Here is an 18,437-nt window from a genome sequence, read left to right on the forward strand (position 1 = left end):
AATAATAAAGACTTTCAGTTTTTATTAGCTAGAAGACTATGTATCCCAACTGCAATATATTTTGGCGGCATTTTTTCCCGTTTCTCTCCATTGCTATAAATCATATCATTTTACGTGACGTTAGTACTGAAAAAGGTGGTAGCACAGCGAAAAGATGTATGGCCTCCAGTTTGATTGGCTACATTTGCCTAAATCACATACCAAACTTCTTAAACCTAAATGTGAAGGTCGAACAGAAATCTGTTGAGTGTATCAGATTTGTAATGCTTTATAATTGTGAAAATAAATCACATGACAGGAAGAGAAAGCCAATATAGACTCTGTTGTGCAGGGCGTGTGAGTTTTCAAATGCATACGCCTTAAAAAGAACCACCTATTAAGTCTAGCTAATAGTAATTACTACGTTCCGCTGCCTCTACAAGGTAAATGCTAACGTAACTGCTGATTATCCCTGGTACTTACAAAGTGATCGCAGATAAGCTTAATAGGATTTCTAATAAGTAGTTGTGTTTTTTTTCCTCTCCTCTTTCCAGCTCTGTGAAGTGAAAATTGTGCAGGCACAAACGAAAAAGCCTGCTTTGAGTCCTAAGGCGTGCCTTGATTCTCAAGCATAGTTACCACATAAAGCCTCCTCGAATAAATCATACTGAAGGTACAGCTGTATGAGGCTTGGTGAATTGTCCCAAAACCTAAATAAAAAAAAAAATTCTGTCAGTTGTGTTATGAAGAAAGTTTGTCAGTAAAATCCCAAAGCAGCACTTGCAGACAATTTATTAGGAGAGTCTTAGCCAAAGAAGCAGCCTGGAAGACTGCTGCTCCTGTGGAATTACGATCTGATTCTTGCCACAAAACTAGAAAATTCCTGATGTCCAATTGCCAACATACAGAATTTTTCCAAGTCACTTACACTTTATCATATTGTGTGTACTGTGTAGGTGTACTGCCTGCCCATATGTGTACTCCATGTGTGTCTGTATATATCTATGTGAATTGTGTGGTGTGTTGTTCCACAGGTGCACAATGTGTGCACCTGCCCATGTGTGCACTGTATGTCCATCTGCCCAAATGTCCATTCTGTTTGTGTGCTCTCTCACATTTTAAAAACTCACATTTGTATTGATGTGTGCCTGCTTATATGCATACCATACATGCTTGGCCATATGGACACAGGGTATGTGCTTTTTAAACATATTGCTTGAGTATGTCCCAACTACATTGTTTATGACCTAAAGTAAGACAGCCACTGCAATCCACAAAAATATTGTTTGGTGGAGCAGTGCTTCATAAACTATTAATGGGAATACAAACCACATGGGGAATTGTATTATATGGGAATTCTAACTTAGTGTGCCAGGGTTGGGGTTAATAGTCAACCTTTTCTTCTAATACTGCTAGTACTTGAATAGCAAGATATTGAAGAAAATGTGTTGAATCACACAAGTGACTAATTATGTGCTTATGTGTATGAAAATACAATGAAGAAAACACAGAAGGATGAACATGTCAAAGAAACAATAGTCCTAATATCTACCTCAGCGATAAGAGAAGGAATGTTTTTGTTTGGTTGGTTTTGGTTTTGTGAGACAGGGTTTCTCTGTGTAGCAGTCTTTGCTGTCCTGGAACTCGCTTTGTAGACCAGGCTGGCCTCAAACTCACTGAGATCAGCCAGACTCTGCCTCCAAAGTGCTGGGTTTAAAGGTGTGCACCACCGCCACCCAGCGAGAAGGGCTGTTTAAACAAAAACCTGAAAGATTATGGGAATGTTACAGAAAAATTTGTCATTGAAACTTCAAATTTTCAAATAATCAAAGTGAATGTTACTTACAGATGTCTTCAAGACCCCTACTCAGATGTACCCAAGCCCACAGATGCCTTCAAGAGTACCCACTCAGGTATACTCAAGCCCACAGATGTCTTCAAGAATACCCACTCAGGTGTACCCATGCACCACAACTACCACCATCACCACCACCAATAACAAAGTCAACAAAATGATCCCTCATGATGTTCTGTTGTACTCGTAGACAGGAGCTTAGCGTATTTGAGGATAAAGCAAGGCTTCATCCAGCAGCTGATGGAAACAGATGTAGAGACCCACAGTCAAACAATAGGTAATCCTGCAAAGAGGAGAAAGAAGGATTATAAGAATCATAGGGGTCAAGGACACCACAAGAAAACCCACAGAATCAACTAACCTGGACTCACAGGGGTTCACAGAAACTGAATCAACCATCAGGGAGCCTGCATGGCACTGACCTGGGAACTCTGCTTATTTGTGGCAGTTGTGTAGCTTAGTCTTCTTGTGGGACTCCTAACAGTGGGAGCAGGGCTGTCTCTGACTTTGTTGCGTGCTTTTGAGACCCTTTTCTCTTACTGAACTGTCTTGTCAGGCTTTCTTAGGAGAGGATGTGCCTAATCTTATGCAACTTGACATGTTGTGTTTGGTTGCTATCCATGGGAGGCCTACTATTTTCTGCAGAGAAATGGAGCAGAGTGGATGGGAGATAGGGGAAGGGGAAGGGACTTGAAGAGAATGGGGAGGGAAAACTTCTGCTGGGATGTAATATATGAAAGAATAAATTAAAAACATTTTTTCTAAATCATTAAAAATAGCAAGTAAATAGAAAAAAGAAAATAGTTTAGTTATTGTGCCTTTGAGATTACTAATAGTCAAAATTTGAAGCACTTATGCATAAAACTACAGGGTTAAAAGACAATGTGTTGAAAATCCTTTTTGAAGATATAGCCAACAACTTTATGCCACCTTTCAATTTTAGACTCTGGCACTCTTGTTCACGTCATTCCTCCATCATTTGCTTAAATATAGCTGCGTTTGTTTATTTGACCATTGCTTATTTTTAAGAATCAAGTGGTTCTTATTTTGTCGAATTGTAACTATTTTCCTAAAAGTCTATGTATACTTAAAATATACATTCTATACCTTTAAAGCTATAAAAAGTTGTCTTATTTTGTTATTTTGTTCTTTTATCACTTACCATTGTGTAAGATTAAGTCATATTATTTCTTTAATTTAAGGATAAACGTATATCATATTTATTGAGTGAACACACTACAATCATCTGTTTCTGGGAATTTTGGTGGATTTTTACTTTTGATGATATGAACAATACCGCACTAAACATCTTTTACAAATATTCCGTTATGTGTAGAGGAATTCCTCCTGGCTAGACAAATGTCAAACAAACATAGGCACACAGACACAGACAGATACACAGATGCCAAGTATTTGATCTCTGGTGGAGGTACAATGACATCTCATTACTACATGGTTGAAAAGAATAAAAGCTTTCTTTCTAGCCATTATTTCAGGTATATTTTAAATTTTGAAACATGTTTGTTGTATGTAGGATAATAATTAAAATTTAGATATGTCTTTCTTTGGGGTGATTTTCCCCCTAATTCTCTCACATGCTTTCAAGCATGGCCAGAGCGATGACATGCAATCATTATGGCCAGTTTGTTCCTCTCTTTTAATAACTCACTACATGGAATGCCAGAAAGTGAGAACATGCGTTTATAAAGCATGCTATCCACTCTGGCTTATTCTAGAACACTTCTTATGCCAATTGGTTTTCAAAACATCTAAGAACTTCCACTGATTACTTATCTCTGAAAAAGATTTTGTCAAAATACTCTACAGTGCATGGACACTTTTCCCAGTTCACAGTCATGAGATTGCAAAGCATATAGAATTGATGCAGGTGATTAAGTATCGTAGAAATTCACTGAATTAGACTGTTGGATTTTTTTACACTTCTTTCTTATAAGACACTGTTACTTAATGTAAATGCAACGTCAAGTTTGTACTCAGATATCAGAAAGGAAGAGCCAAGGAATGTCCTTCAAATTGGGAAACAGAAAGGATAGGAAAAAAACTTGTCAGCAAGAGCAGGCTAGTTTGATGACAATTTCTCCTGTCCACTATTTCCTCTTGGGATACACGGAACTCCCACAAGAGTGACAGTAATGGCAAAAACAAGAGGGCAGCATAGAGATGTTATCTTGACATTTTCCTTCTTGCATCTTGTTAAACAGTTCAGTCCAGAAAAACAGTCATCAGGATGCATTAGAGATGGACCAAAGGGAGCATCGGGATGCAGCAGAGATGGCAACTTTCACTCTGATTACAGACAATTTGTAAGCACGGTGCATCTTTAAAAGGGCTAAACTGAAAGTCTATCTGCTCTTAAGTGCATGGTATTTGCCACTGTGAGTCAAGACAGATAAATGATGGATTTTATAAAACTATATAAAATTCTCTAAGTTGCTGCAAACATAAAATAGCATTCATAATGCTGACTTGAAACTTTCAGTTTTCTTTCTTTAACTTTCCCCCACTTCCACCTTAATAAGACCATGAACTCATTTGCATATAACGTATTATATTAACTTGATTAATTTTTGACCCCATGTAGTGGTGAGGAAGCTTAGTTAGCTAACAGCCAGGACCTGTGGCTATTGTTTGTCAGATTCCATCCCCCATCCACCAACACAGGTATTTTACAGATAAACACATGGAAGTAAAAATAAACTTTTAAGGCAAGTGCTGACCAGAGGAGCGATTTCCCATGGAAAATCCCACCCCCCCAAAAATTTAGATTCTTTGGCTGACAATTAGCATGACTAGATTTCCTTTGACACGGTAAACAGAGTCCCTGGAAATCAGTGGTTTAAGAGTGAGGCCTCTAGTTTTGAAAGCCCTTTCTCACAAGATCCCTTGCTCGCTCAGGAAACCTTCCCAAGCCTGGAACCGTCTACAAATCATACTGACGCCAACTCCAACGTCCCGGACACAAACACAATGGGCGGGTGTGGGCTTATGGTCACAGGCAAGTTCCTCTGCTAGGGTTCTTCCTGCCCAAGATCATCACTGCATTTTAAGATCCCAAGTCCAGATAAGTCCTGAGCAAGGAAAGAGACTCACTTGATCTCAGTGACAACTCTCTTTTCTCCTGCTTATCTACGCGGGGCACTGGACCGGGTTGGCCCAGTGTGTTCCCAGCGCTGAGGCGCCAGCTGTGTTTCTGACCCCTGAATAAATCAGGGCCACACGGATCCTGGCAGGGCTTTGGACACATTTCCTGTCACGACCTAGGGGAAGTAGTTGGCCAAGGGAATCCAGTGGGGACTTTTGGCTGCTGGGGGATGAGGGTTCAGGAGAGGGGAGGGGAGGGCACACATGGTGGTAGAAAGGGCTGTAGAGGGCGGTGACTCCAGAGACAGCTGGGTTCCCTTGGATAAGTCAGAAACTTGGGAGCTTTTGTGCACCCCGAGTCTCCAGGATGAGGCCAGCGCTTGCTTTGTGCCTCCTCTGTCCTGCTTTCTGGCCCGGGCCAGGGAGTGGCGAGCACCCCACGGCAGATCGCGCTGCCTGTTCGGCCTCGGGGGCTTGCTACAGCCTGCACCATGCGACCATCAAGCGGCGGGCAGCCGAGGAGGCCTGCAGCCTGCGCGGCGGGATTCTCAGCACCGTGCACTCAGGCTCGGAATTGCGTGCAGTGCTCACGCTTCTGCGTGCAGGTCCCGGGCCTGGCGGAGGCTCCAAGGACCTTCTGTTCTGGGTGGCTCTAGAGCGCGGCCGTTCCCACTGTACCCTAGAGAAAGAGCCTTTAAGGGGTTTCTCCTGGCTGCCCCCGGACGCAGGAGACTCGGAGGACAACACGCTGCCGTGGGTAGAGGAACCACAACTTTCCTGCACCGTGCGAAAGTGCGCGGGGCTCCAGGTCACCGGGGGAGTGGAGCCTGCAGGCTGGAAGGAGATGCGCTGTCACCTGCGCGCTGATGGCTACTTGTGCAAGTATCAGTTTGAGGCCCTGTGCCCCGCGCCGCGCCCCGGAGCCGCCACTAACTTAAGTTTTCGTGCTCCCTTCCGGCTGAGCAGCTCCGCTCTGGACTTCAGCCCTCCTGGGACCGAGGTGAGTGTGATATGTCCCGGGGGGGACCTCTCCGTCTCGGCCACCTGCATTCAGGAAGAGACAGGTGCTCGCTGGGACGGGCTTTTCCCTGGGGCTGTGCTCTGTCCCTGCTCTGGGAGGTACCTTCGTGATGGCAAGTGCGTGGAGCTCCCTGACTGCCTAGACCACTTGGGAGACTTCGCCTGCGAATGTGCTGCAGGCTTTGAGCTGGGGAAGGACAGACGATCTTGTGAGGCAAAAGGGGAAGGACAGGCCACAGTTGCGGGGACCAAGCTGCCCACGAGGCACGCATCAGCCACTCCAGCCAACCCAGTGACAAACAGAACATGGCCAGGCAAGGTCCATGAAAAGCTAGGAGAGATGCCCCAGGTCACTGGACAAGACAGTTTTGTGACATCTATATCCGAGATTCTTCAGTGGGGAACACAGAGTACTTTACCTACTGTTCATATGTCCCCACAAACTAAGCCAAAAGTTACCATGAGGCCTTCAGGAAGCATGAGCCCCACAATGAACTATGCAACTTCCCCCTCTGTTGTCCCGACTTTCGACTCCTCCTCCACGGTGGTCTTCATCCTTGTGAGCATAGCAGTAATCGTGTTGGTGATCTTGACCATGACAGTGCTGGGACTTTTCAAACTCTGCTTCCACAAGAACCCTTCCTCCAGGACAAGGAAAGGAGCTTTGGACTCACGGGGTGTGGAAAGAAATGCTGAAGCCACTGCTTTGAGCCCCAATTCTGCACATTGCACTGACAATGGGGTGAAGGCTGGGGACTGTGGTCTGCGAGACCGAGCTGAGGGTGCCTCCCTGGCTGGGTCCTCACTTGGCTCAGGGGACACCTAGGGGAACAACCCAATGGACATGTCTTGTGCAGACTTTCAGTTCCAATAAACGGGGAGAGAAGAGATTTCTGTTATGACGGTTTGTACAGAAGTTCTCCTTCCCATAAATTAATTCTCTTTACTCCACCAGGTTGCTGAATCTGAAAAGCACATTCATTCTCTGAAAGTGGAAAAGGTGGTGGTGGGCCTTAGGCTGGTACTGGAGCACAGACTGGAAAATGGAAGGAGACATTTTCCTGGGTTCTGGGGGGGGGGGGGGGAATTTGGAGAAATGCTTAGATAGTTCCAGTATTGAAAGCAAAAAAAAAAAAAATAAATAATAATTCCACAATTTTTGGAACATTTGTTTCCATCAAAATGAGAAAGAAATGTCTATATTATTCAGGCTAGATAAAACTGTCTTTAAATTTTGAGGCAAATAATAAAGCATTGAGGAGAATCTAGACTAAAATGTGTTTGACTTTTGGAAAGGGGCTTATCCAAGAATACAACACTCTGAGGACAGTAACTGGCTGCTGGGAAGAGGCGTGAGTACATTCACTTTGAGGGGAAAAGTCCTTATACCCTAGCTCTTTCATAACTAATGAAGTTTCCCTTTTTTTCTTTTATCCTTTGCTTTCAAAGTCACCCAGACGGTTTGCTTTGCTATAAATCCTAAGTGCAGTGTTGCCAGTTTCTGACTCCAGAAGAAATTACAGTTGACCACCAATCCAAGTGTTTACTGTGTGTCCTTGCCCAAGGAAACAAATGATTTGTGTCTTCCTTTTCCAATGTTTCTGCTTGCAGTCTAATGCCCTTCCTCTCCAAACCACCTTGAAGACATCAGGATGCTGATCCTCACTTCCAATTACGATGATGTTAATTCTCAATTAAAACGTTAATGCTAAGTATTGATCTGAAATCTTCTGGGTGCATTAAAGCAAAAGAAGCTTGGCTTTTTCCAAAGGTGCTAGATTCTTGTGCCCTATTTAATCTATGGGGGGGGGGACCCCTGAATGTCAAACCATTTCTGTTTCTTCTCAATAGAGTGTGTATACAATGACAGTGTGTGTACATCAGGGGGTTGTTAAAATTGAACAAGAGTCTTCACAGGCAAAACTATGTGAAACAGTTCTCCATATAATTAAAGTGTAAGAAATGATAAATAAAAACTTGTCATCTTGTTATGACTTGAGGTATTAAATAATAAAAATCACACATTTGTGTGGTAAATAATTAAGGCATAATAAAAATAACTATTTGGTGAAACCGAAAGGACTTGGAGAACATTCAGTTAGTGGAAAGATTTTTTTTTAGGTGTTGTAAAAGTTAGTATGTGAAGTGATACAGAAATAAACAAACCCATGGGAGGAAATTAAAGTAGGATAAAACCGGGGCTATATTTCTCTAGAATCACTTTTTATACTATTGATTGTACTGTGAATATCATGGAAAGTTAATTTAATGTAAGCAAATAGCCAATTATAAAATAATCCAGAAAATTAAGACAGCTCAATATATGAATCTATGTTATAAACATAATTATATGCTTTAATATTGAAGTAATAAATTCATAGTTAGATTGTATCATATTTTGGATATAATTTTAAATTCTTACAGATAAATAAAATCACAAACTAATATGAATTAACAACTGTTAAGGTTCTTCAATTCAAAGCTAGAGTTAATAACTACATGAGTAAATGATTCATCCCAAATTTCTCTACTCCTCAGCTATGTATTATAGTTTTACTTGTTCTTAGCATTATAGTTGTCTGCTCCCCATATGATCTCGGTAGTGGTGACAGCTATTCTAGTAGAATATATTGTTTGATTTTATAACTTGAAAAATAGCCTCATCTATAAGTGGACTGAACACATACACACATGTATACATATATACTTATATGCACATATATTCATACATGCATAGATAAATGGTTGTATATGTGTGTATATGAATAGACATAAACGTTTTGTATTAAGGAAGGATTACCTTATATTATTCTTTCAATAAAACAGATTGCATAATTAACTTATTACACAACATGCAACAGATGACACAGTGGATCTAGGGCTCTAAATTCCGTATGTCAACCCAATCACTTGGCTATTGTCCTTTGTTATTCTCCTTCACGAATCAGGGAAGAATTAAAGAACATTATCTGCTTACATCTTAAATTTCTTGACAGACTAGACAACAAAGAACTTCCTTTGATATCTGGCTATGGTGTTGGCTTCTCAGAAACATTAATACAATGGTAGAATAAGGCCAGTCAAGCACATGGCCTCTTGAGTATATTTGTAGCTGGGGGTAATGTTCTTACTACTATTGCTCTACTACCTACTATGTTCTCAGCATCTTTGGGTTCATTCCTTTGTCAGTAAAAGCCCTCCGCACATATTCATCCTTCCGTTTCCTACTCACTCTTTCCTTACCACTACACATGGAATCTCTCCTACAATCTTTTCCTCCTCTAAATCCTGTCATATCTTACACAATAAGACCAACTTTTGCATAAAATATAGTGCGCATGCACTTCAGTTATTCTACTCTCTATGCACAGTGACCTCCACTTCATTTTTGTCATCCATTCCATAACCACACAGATTAAGATGATGCTAAAGCTCCCTCCCATCCCAGACCTCAAAGTCAGACTTTCAAGTGCAGTGTTAAGAACTGTCCTTTAATGAATTTTCCTGTGATTAGAGGCAAATGGTTATTGGTTGAACTTTGACATGCTTCCTTTTTTAAATTAGTGAGAATCTCAAAGGAGAGTAGCCTGAGATTAAACCATTCTTTTATTTTTCTTTATTTTTTAAATATTATATATACTGAGGTTAAACATTTGTTTTCTGTGAATGTTAAAAGAGTAACCAACAACCAGCAGTTTCAAAATTAGCTTAAACATGTTCTACAGGAGGAAACTCGTATGACCAAGAATCATGGCCAGGGAGCTCATAGGCCCTAGACATGAAAAAGTACTATTATTTTGCAAAGTAGACATAGTATCAAACCTCCTTCCAAATACTTATTATTATAACCATAGATCTATGAAGTTCCCACTGCCTCATTAGGAAAGCTTTTTACAAAGGATGGTGGTTAACAAAGAGAGTCACAACTGGCCAAAATACAGAGAACAAATGCCCAGCTGCAAATGGGCATCTGTGCATGTTTCATCATGGAAGAGGGAACAGACAGATATTCAGAGCCAAAAGTCATGGGGAGCTGCTGTAAAACTATCTTTGGGACATAACAGAACCATTGTGCTCATACAATTATAGTTCCTGTTGACCACACAGGAACTGCACAAGATCAAGCAAAGCAACGTTCTATGCAGGACAAGGGAGAGGTCCACAAGGGCTCACCAGTCATTTAGGAGTTATTGGCAGTTGGTGGTTGAGAGAGAGGAAGAATCAGTCCTCTTCATGAGTATGGCTCGTGGTGGGTTGCTCATTTTCCCAGTAGATATCCCTACATGCATCCACATTGGGGAGCCCTAAATGAAGTCAGTAGATTAAAAAGAGAATTGGGCAGAAGATGCAGTGGTGTGTTGTATCAGAGGAAATTGTGGGTGGGGAGGTGTGAGCAGTGGGGATAATTGAAATTCATTGTACATGCCTGAAATTACTAAAGAACAAGAAAGTTTTGATTGTAAAAGGAATGATTAAATTATGCCTTTCTAAGACAAGAGACATTATATGTGCAAAGAATCTATTTTCAATAAAAGAAAAAATAAGAAAAGGATATATATATGAAAATCATAGAAATATAGTTGTTTTACATAACTGTTAATAAGTACATTTCCAGATAATACTGTAGTTTGCCCTGAACATGTTTCTGTTTTCTTCTTATTCAACTTGCTGTCATTTGATTGCACATAATATTTGTACCTAGTAACCTCTCCTACTCCATTCAAGTATTCTTTCTTTGTTTTTTGTTTGTTTGGACCATACATTAAAAGTCAGTTAATTTAACTAATAATTAATTAGTTTTGATGTTCTTTTGTCCTTGATGTTTATTGATCATTTGTTAACAACTTTAATAAAGCACACTTAGCATATCATATAATCCTCCTATTGGAATTATAATAAAAGTACAGTAGATTTACAAAATTATGCAGCCATCTTTGTAAATAAGCTTAAAAACATTTTCATCACCAAAATCTTTTCAAGCACAATAATTTTTATGGACACCCATTAATTGTGGAAATTAATAAGGTTCACAGATTTTCAAGCATGTTTTGTATGGAGCATGTCTGCTGTTATCTGTTTCATGATTTATTTATCCATTCATCTGTTCATAGGCCTTTAGGCTATATCCCAGCTACTGAGAACAGTGCTACAATAAGTCCAGATTGACAGGTATCTTTTTTTGTACATTGATTTTATTTCCTTCAGATGTATACCCAAAGTGGTATAATTGGATTATATAACATTTCTACTTTCAGTTATGCAGTTTCCACAGCAGTTGTACGAGTTTACATTTCCACCAAAAGTCTGCCAAATTCCTTCCTCTTCACATCTTCAACTTTATTTGCCATTTTTCTTTACTACTATTATTGATATTAGTATTGTTTATCATTATTATTATTATTTTACCATCACTCATAGACATTCTAACTGGAGGGAGGTGGAATCTTATTATAGATTTGATTTATGATCTTCTGATGCCAAATGATCTTGAGTAGTTTTTTTATAAATTAATAATTATTTTATTTCTTCTCCAGAAAAGTGTCTATTCAGATCTCCTACAAAGCTTGAATTGAATTCCGTTTGCTATTGTTTGTATGTTCTGGAGAGTTGCTCCTTTTTGTAGAGTTGGCATACATTTTCTCCCATTGGAGACATCTGGGGCCTAAGTAGAGAAGTTTCATCCTACAAAGTTTTTTTTCCTTTATGGTATATCATAATAGTCTTTGTAAAGGTTTCAACTTTTTCTGTGTTCTTTGAAGACTTATACAAAAAAAAATCATTGCATATACCAATATCTTAAGGTGTTTAGCTATGCTTTTCTCTAGTAATTGTAGAATGTAAGGCTTTTGATCAATTTTAAGTTGAGTTTTGTACAAAGTGACAGATAGGTGTCAAGATTTAATCTTTTGCCTAACAATATACAGTTTCCTCAGAACTATTTGTAAAAAAGAGGGCAACACATTTTCAGTATAAAGTTTTGGAAAATTTGCCAAAAATCAGGTAGCTGAGAATTTATTGAATGTGTCTTAAGTCTTCTATTCTGTTTCATTAGTCCGGGTGCCTCATTCTTGGGCCAATACAATGCTTTATTGCTACTATGGTTTTGTATTATGTCTTAAAATCAAATATTATGCTACATCCAGCTTTGTTATTTTTACTCAAGATTCTTTTGCCTATTCAGGATCATTTGGAAATCCTTACAAATTTTAAGGTTATTTTTATCTCTCATAGCGTGCTCTTATTGATATTAACCTAAGCTGATGAGGTTTGATAGTATTTTCATTTCATGGATATATATAAATAAATAGTATTTAATATATAAATATATATAAATAAATAGTATTTAAGTCCTTTTACCTTGTAAAACTGGGGATTTCACCAATTAATTATCCCAAATTTTCATTAGCCTAAATATTTACTCAGTCTCTCTTTTTACTGAAAGCTAGTTATTAACATCCACTTCATCAGTGGATGCTCTCCTTTATGGCTAATTTTCCAAAACTTTTGTCAAGACTGTCTGGCAGGAATTTCTCTTTGTAAAGTACTATCTTCATTATCTTTGAAATTTTGTACCTGCAAGGAGGAAGGACCATAGAGTCTTTTGCAAGCATAGATCCAGAAAGCAGGATATGGGGTGAACATGCTGGAAGTATAGGCAAGGCGATCAAAATAGGAGAAGTCTGGGAAGAGAAAAGGCTCAGTCTACAGTTGTCACCCAGATGCAGAGGAAGCAAGATGAGAATGCCTCACTGATAAAAGGTACCAAGCCACATTGCTAATACAGACAAGAATTATGGGTGAACTTTGGATAGTTAGTTAATAAGAAGCCTGAGCTAATAGGCCAACTAGTTTATATTAATGTAGGCCTCTGTGTAATGTGGGATTCCCCTCTGTATGCTGTGAATATCATTTGTTAATAAAGAATCTGCTTTGGGCCCATAGCAGAGCTATAGGGAAACAGAGCTAGGCAGGGAAAACTAAACTGAATGCAGGGAGACAGGAGGCAGATTCAGAAAGATGCCATGTAGCCCTGATGGAAGTAGATGCTAGGAACGTTACCTGGTAAGCCACAGCCACGTGGTGATATACAGATTCATAGAAATGAATTAAATTAATATAAGAGTTAGCCAATAAGAAACTAGAGCTAATGGTCTAAGCAGTGATTTAATTAATACAGTGTCTGTGTGATTATTTGGGTCTAAGCTAACCAGGCAACCAGGAACCAACAGGAAGCTTTCTCCAATATTTGTGTGTTTCTTTGTGACTGAATGGCTGCAGGACTGGGTGCAACAGAAACTTCTGTCAACAAATGGCACCACTATGGATAACTAAACCCACTTAAAACCTGAGAGAGTTTGCAAAGGTATTCTAGACACAAAAGAACAGAGTTAATCACAGCTTCTCGATAGCAGCAGTTTTTCAGGTATACTCTGTTTGCTAGAGGCAAGCATTTAGGCTTCCTGTGTCAGCTTTAGCTGCAAAAACCTTGCAGCTCTTTTACAAGTCACCACCACCAAACACTTAAATCATGCTTATAAATGTCCAACAGCATGTTTCTTGGTGGTGGCAGGAACCTTGGGACTCCATAGAGTTCTGGCAATAAACATAGCTCCCACCAGTACCTTCACCATGAAGCTAGACTCAGAAAGCTAAGAATGGAGTGGATTCAGCCATCAAAGCCACGACTTTAATCCTAGCCATATTGCTTAGCAAATTAAAGACTCATGTGGTCAGAAAAAGAGATATACAGTAAATTTAAATTCAGACCAAGAAAAAAAAAACCTCTAAATGGTTTACAGTGTGTTTAAAAATATGTGTAGGCTTCAAATAAAAAGGAAAAAGGATAAAATCTTTTAAAAAAAGAAAGTGAGTAGTTGGGTATGGTGTCACACACTTTTAATCCCAGCAACTGGGAGACAGAAGCAGGCAGACCTCTGAGAGTTCAAGGACAGCCTGGCCTACAGAATGAGTTCCAGGACAGTCAAAGATGCACAGAGAAACCATGTTCTCAAAAATATAAAAATTTAAAAATAAAAATAAAAGGAATAGATTTTAGAATAAAGCCATGTAAAGATGGAAAATACACAGAGAATCTATCTGGATACTCTATGTTATTGTGTTGTCTCTGAGTGCATTGATGCTGAGGAAGGAACAACAGCTGCTAAAAGGCATTTGATTAGAAATGCTGGTGGATGAATACAACATATATAATTTGAAAATGTGTTATCTTCAAATTTTAAGTCAAAAGATATGTTACTTTGTAGAAGAGGTTTTTGTTTTTGTTTCTACAGGAAATGAGAGACTGTGGATTTATTCTGGGTTAAGAAAAATCAGTTAGATCAAGGAAGAACCCCTGAAAAATCTCTGATAGGAGTGGATGGCCCAGACAATCCAACATTTCAGAAGATCTCTGTTACAGTTTCCTCTGAGTTCTACATCCAGAACAGCCCGAAGACTGCTGGTTGAGATGATCAAGCCTCACAGAATATTCCAGTCAGAACTTGACCATAATCCTAAATTTTCTTTAGGTCCCTGTTATAGGAGGCTGCTTATTCATTTCCCGGCCACCCAGACTCCAGAAATAATCACACAGAAACTGTATTAATTAATCACTGATTGGCCTATTAGCTCTAGATTCTTATTGGTTAGCTCTTACATAGAAATTTAACCCATTTCTATCTATCTGTGTATTGCCACAAGGCTATGGCTTACTGGGTAAAGTTCCAGCATCTGTTTCTGGCAGGGCTACATGGCTTTTCTCAACTCCACCTTCCTTCTCCTTGCATTCAATTTAGTTTTCCCCACCTAGCTCTATTCTTTTGCCCTATCACAGGCCAAGAAAGTTTCTTTATTAACCAATGGTGTTCATAGCATACAGAGGGGAATCTCACATCACCTCCTCTTTTCTGTTTAAATAAAAGGAAGGTTTTAACTTTAACATAGTAAAATTACATATAACAAAACAAATATCAAGCAATAATTATAGTTACAATATTTATATCTACTTTATCTTTTATCATAACTAAGGAAAACTAAAATTATAACTATCTATTCTCAACTCCAACAAAGACTCCAGGAAGATATAATATCACCTAAGTAAACAGGAAGTACATTGTAAGCAACTTCCAAAACTATAAAATTAACAGAGACATCTCACTGCCTGGACAGTCATTCAAAGTTCTCCTGTACCATTGAGGCATCCATATTCAGCCTACAGGCCCTTAGTGTCTGGAAGACTTTTCCATGAAGCAGGAAACTTCAAAGACAGTTCAGCCTATATTGGCAGTTTGTCAGTCACTTTCTTTTGTATCCTGCTAAATATCTGACAGACTCTTTCATGAATCAGGAACCCCAAAGGACTGTCTCACCTTTAGACAAGTTCATCAGTAATTTCTCTGTGGGTCCTGCATGTCAAGTTCATACAGCCTAACAATAAGCAGTCTGAACAAGAGAAGTTTCTTGTCCAAACGGTTAACCAACTTCATAAGGAGCCTCTACAATGTCCATTTATCTCTTGTAGTAATTGGTGCTGCCAGGAGCTGATGTGTCTCATTGTCATAAAAAGTCCCAAGTTCTTAAAATATTTTAAATGCCATATTCTGAAGTTCTCTGGAAAATTTGAAAAATACCAGCTAACTTAAACATATCTCTATATATCTAAAAAACCTAACATGACTACAAGCTTGATTATTACAGATGATTATCTATTAACACATATTTCTTAATTATACATTACATTTTTAAACGAGCTACACAAACACAATACCTTAATCAAAAGCAGAAATATACATATAACAAATTTGACCATGAATTTGTATCACTAAATCAAGATCCATACCAATGAAAATCTCTTTAGCATATCCCCTCTTAAGTATAAACAAACATTTATAAACCATCATTTAGGGAATTTGGGCATAGTTCTTTTCAAACTGCTTCCTGTTTTTTGTTGGGAAAAGTCATTTTGGGGGGTGTTCACAGTGACTTTTGGGGGGGTCTTGGTGCATCAAATTACATTATTCTGAAAGGATTCCACAGGTTGTCATCCTTTGTGGAAACAAAAGAAGAACCTTTTTTTCCAAAGCAACATATCCCTAGACCAAATTTTGAAGACTAAATATCTTTAAAGTGTATGCTGGTTACTTAGCTCCGTCACAGTCAAAAAATTCAAATAAAATACAATAATATACCTAATCCAGACTTTCAATGTATATTTTATCTTTACATGGCTAATTTGTTTTTACTCTATTATGTTTTAATATTTATTTTATTATCTTTACTTCTTTAATCTATGACTATCTGTACTCTGTCTCTTTAAAGATTTTTTAAAACTATTTATTTCATTTTTATAACTCTCTCTACTCTTTTTCTTCTGTCTCCCAAGTCTATATACATTTATCCAACACTGTGACTCATTTAAAGTTCTTTTATGTCTGAATAAGTCCTATTGTGTATCTTTAATTCTTTTTGTTCAGGCGCATGTCTTAAAATGCTAAATACTTCTAAGGTTGCTTTGCCTTTTGGCTCTACCCAGTCCAACATGGTGCGGTGGAGGTCTGTTTAGTAAGAACCATGCTCACAGCCTCATTTTCAGGCACACAGTGGGTATATGTTGCCATTAAGCAAGTATAGCAGTCTGTTCACAAACCCCATTTGAATGTTTGGGCTCCTGAAAGAGCCAGAGTTCATGCTGGCAGCATAGCCCAGGAATCCACTGTTTCAAAACTGTGTGGCTTTTTTTTCTGCTACTACTGAATCAGGAAAACCTCCCTTAATGTAGCCATAGCATTAAGTCATGCTTAACTCTTTGTTGTGTGTGTGACTAGAATTACTTCTCAAACTCTCTCAGGTTTTACATGAATATAACTGGCACATGTTGGAGCACCAGTTTGTAGTAGTAGGCTGCTTGTTTATTTCCCAGCTACCCAGACTCCAGAAATAAGAACATAAAAACTGTATTAATTAAATCACTGCTTAGCCTATTAGTTCTAGCTTCTTATTGGTTGACTCTTACATATTAATTTAGCCCATTTCTATTAATCTGTGTATCACCATGAGGCTGTTCTGGTATCTGTCGCCAGTGGGGCTCCATGGTTTTTCTCAACTCCACCTTTGTTCTCCCAGCATTCAGTTTAGTTTTCCCCACCTAGCTCTATTTTTTGCCCTATCACAGGTCAAGGTAGTTATGTACAGCATACAGAGGGAACTCCCACATCATGTCCCCATAAAATTATCAATGCCCCCAATCAGCAGGAATAACCTAGAAAACTATGCTCACATTCCCCAAGTATGGATTATGGATGTTTGTTTTTGTTTAGAGCATTGGTTACAAGTTTTTATGGATAATTGTCATGGAAAAAGCTAAACAATGGAGGTTAGATTCAGAATTCTTGCTTTGAAAAAGAAAAAAAGGGAAGTGCTGTGGGACAGAAAAAAAGGGAAGTGCTGTGGGACAGAAAAAAAAGGGAAGTGCTGTGGGACAATGGTCTTGTACCTTGTAAAGATTTGCTTCTTGTATTGCTTTAATAAAATGCTGATTGGCCAATAGCCAGGCAGGAAGTACAAGTGGGGAAACCAGAACAGGAGAATTCTGGAAAGAGAAAAGGCTCAGTCTACAGTCATCACCCAGATGCAGAGGACATAAGTTGAGAATGCCTCAGTGATAAAAGGTACCAAGCCACACAGACAAGAATTGTGGATTAATTTTGGATGTAAGAGTTAGTTTATAAGAAGCCTGAACTATCAGTCCAACCAGTTTATAATTAATGTAGAACTCTGTGGTTTCTTTGGACTGAACAATTGTGGGACATGGCAGGACAGAAACTTCTGTCAACAGTTGTTTTCCTAGTTATATAAGAAATATCACTGGTAGTTTTATGGATGTTGTATTCAATACATAAATCACTTTGGGTAGTATGTATATTTTAAAAATATTAATTCTTCTAGTCCATGGACATGGGAGGCCTTTCTAACTGCTATTGTCAAATTTATTCATTGTTATGTGATTTTCATTGTAAAGGTCTTTGACATTCTTGTTAAGTTTATTTCTGTGCTATCTTGCATGTGTGTAGGCAGAGACTGTTCGTTTGTTTCCCTGTTAGCCAGACTCAAAATAATCACAGAGAAACTATATTAATTAAAACACTGCTTGGCCTATTAGCTTAGGTTTCTTATTAACAAACTCTTACATTTTAAATTAACCCATTTTTATTACTTTGTGTGTCACCCCAAGGCTGTGGCTTGCCGGGTAGAGTTCCAATGGTGTCTGTCTCCTTTGGCAGCCACATGGCATCTCCTTTACTCTGCCTTCTTTTCTCCTCTACCTCTCATTAAAATTCCCACCTTGCTCTATACTTCCCTCTCATAGGCCCAAGCAGCTACTTTATTCATTAACCAATGAGAGCTACACATTTACAGAAAGGCTTCCTACACCATTTTCCCTTTTCTGTCAATTAAAAAAGAAGTTTTTAACTTTAACATAGTA

The 18,437-nt window shown here is 38.7% G+C and overlaps 1 protein-coding gene across 1 annotated transcript; it reads left to right on the forward strand.

Annotated features, from left to right (window-relative positions):
• Nucleotides 1-5,174: 5,174 nt before the first annotated feature.
• Clec14a (C-type lectin domain containing 14A) lies at nucleotides 5,175-10,745 on the forward strand. Its single transcript, XM_038338000.1, has one exon. It carries the CDS (start codon nucleotides 5,304-5,306, stop codon nucleotides 6,780-6,782), a length of 1,479 nt encoding a protein of 492 aa, XP_038193928.1. The 5' UTR covers nucleotides 5,175-5,303; the 3' UTR covers nucleotides 6,783-10,745.
• Nucleotides 10,746-18,437: the final 7,692 nt, after the last annotated feature.

Source organism: Arvicola amphibius, chromosome 7 (assembly GCF_903992535.2).
Source record: "Arvicola amphibius chromosome 7, mArvAmp1.2, whole genome shotgun sequence".
Taxonomy (NCBI): domain Eukaryota; kingdom Metazoa; phylum Chordata; class Mammalia; order Rodentia; family Cricetidae; genus Arvicola; species Arvicola amphibius.

Bases quoted from the DNA above. Each gene is read 5' to 3' on its own strand.
- Clec14a (XM_038338000.1), top strand. From the start codon at position 5,304: ATGAGGCCAGCGCTTGCTTTGTGCCTCCTCTGTCCTGCTTTCTGGCCC.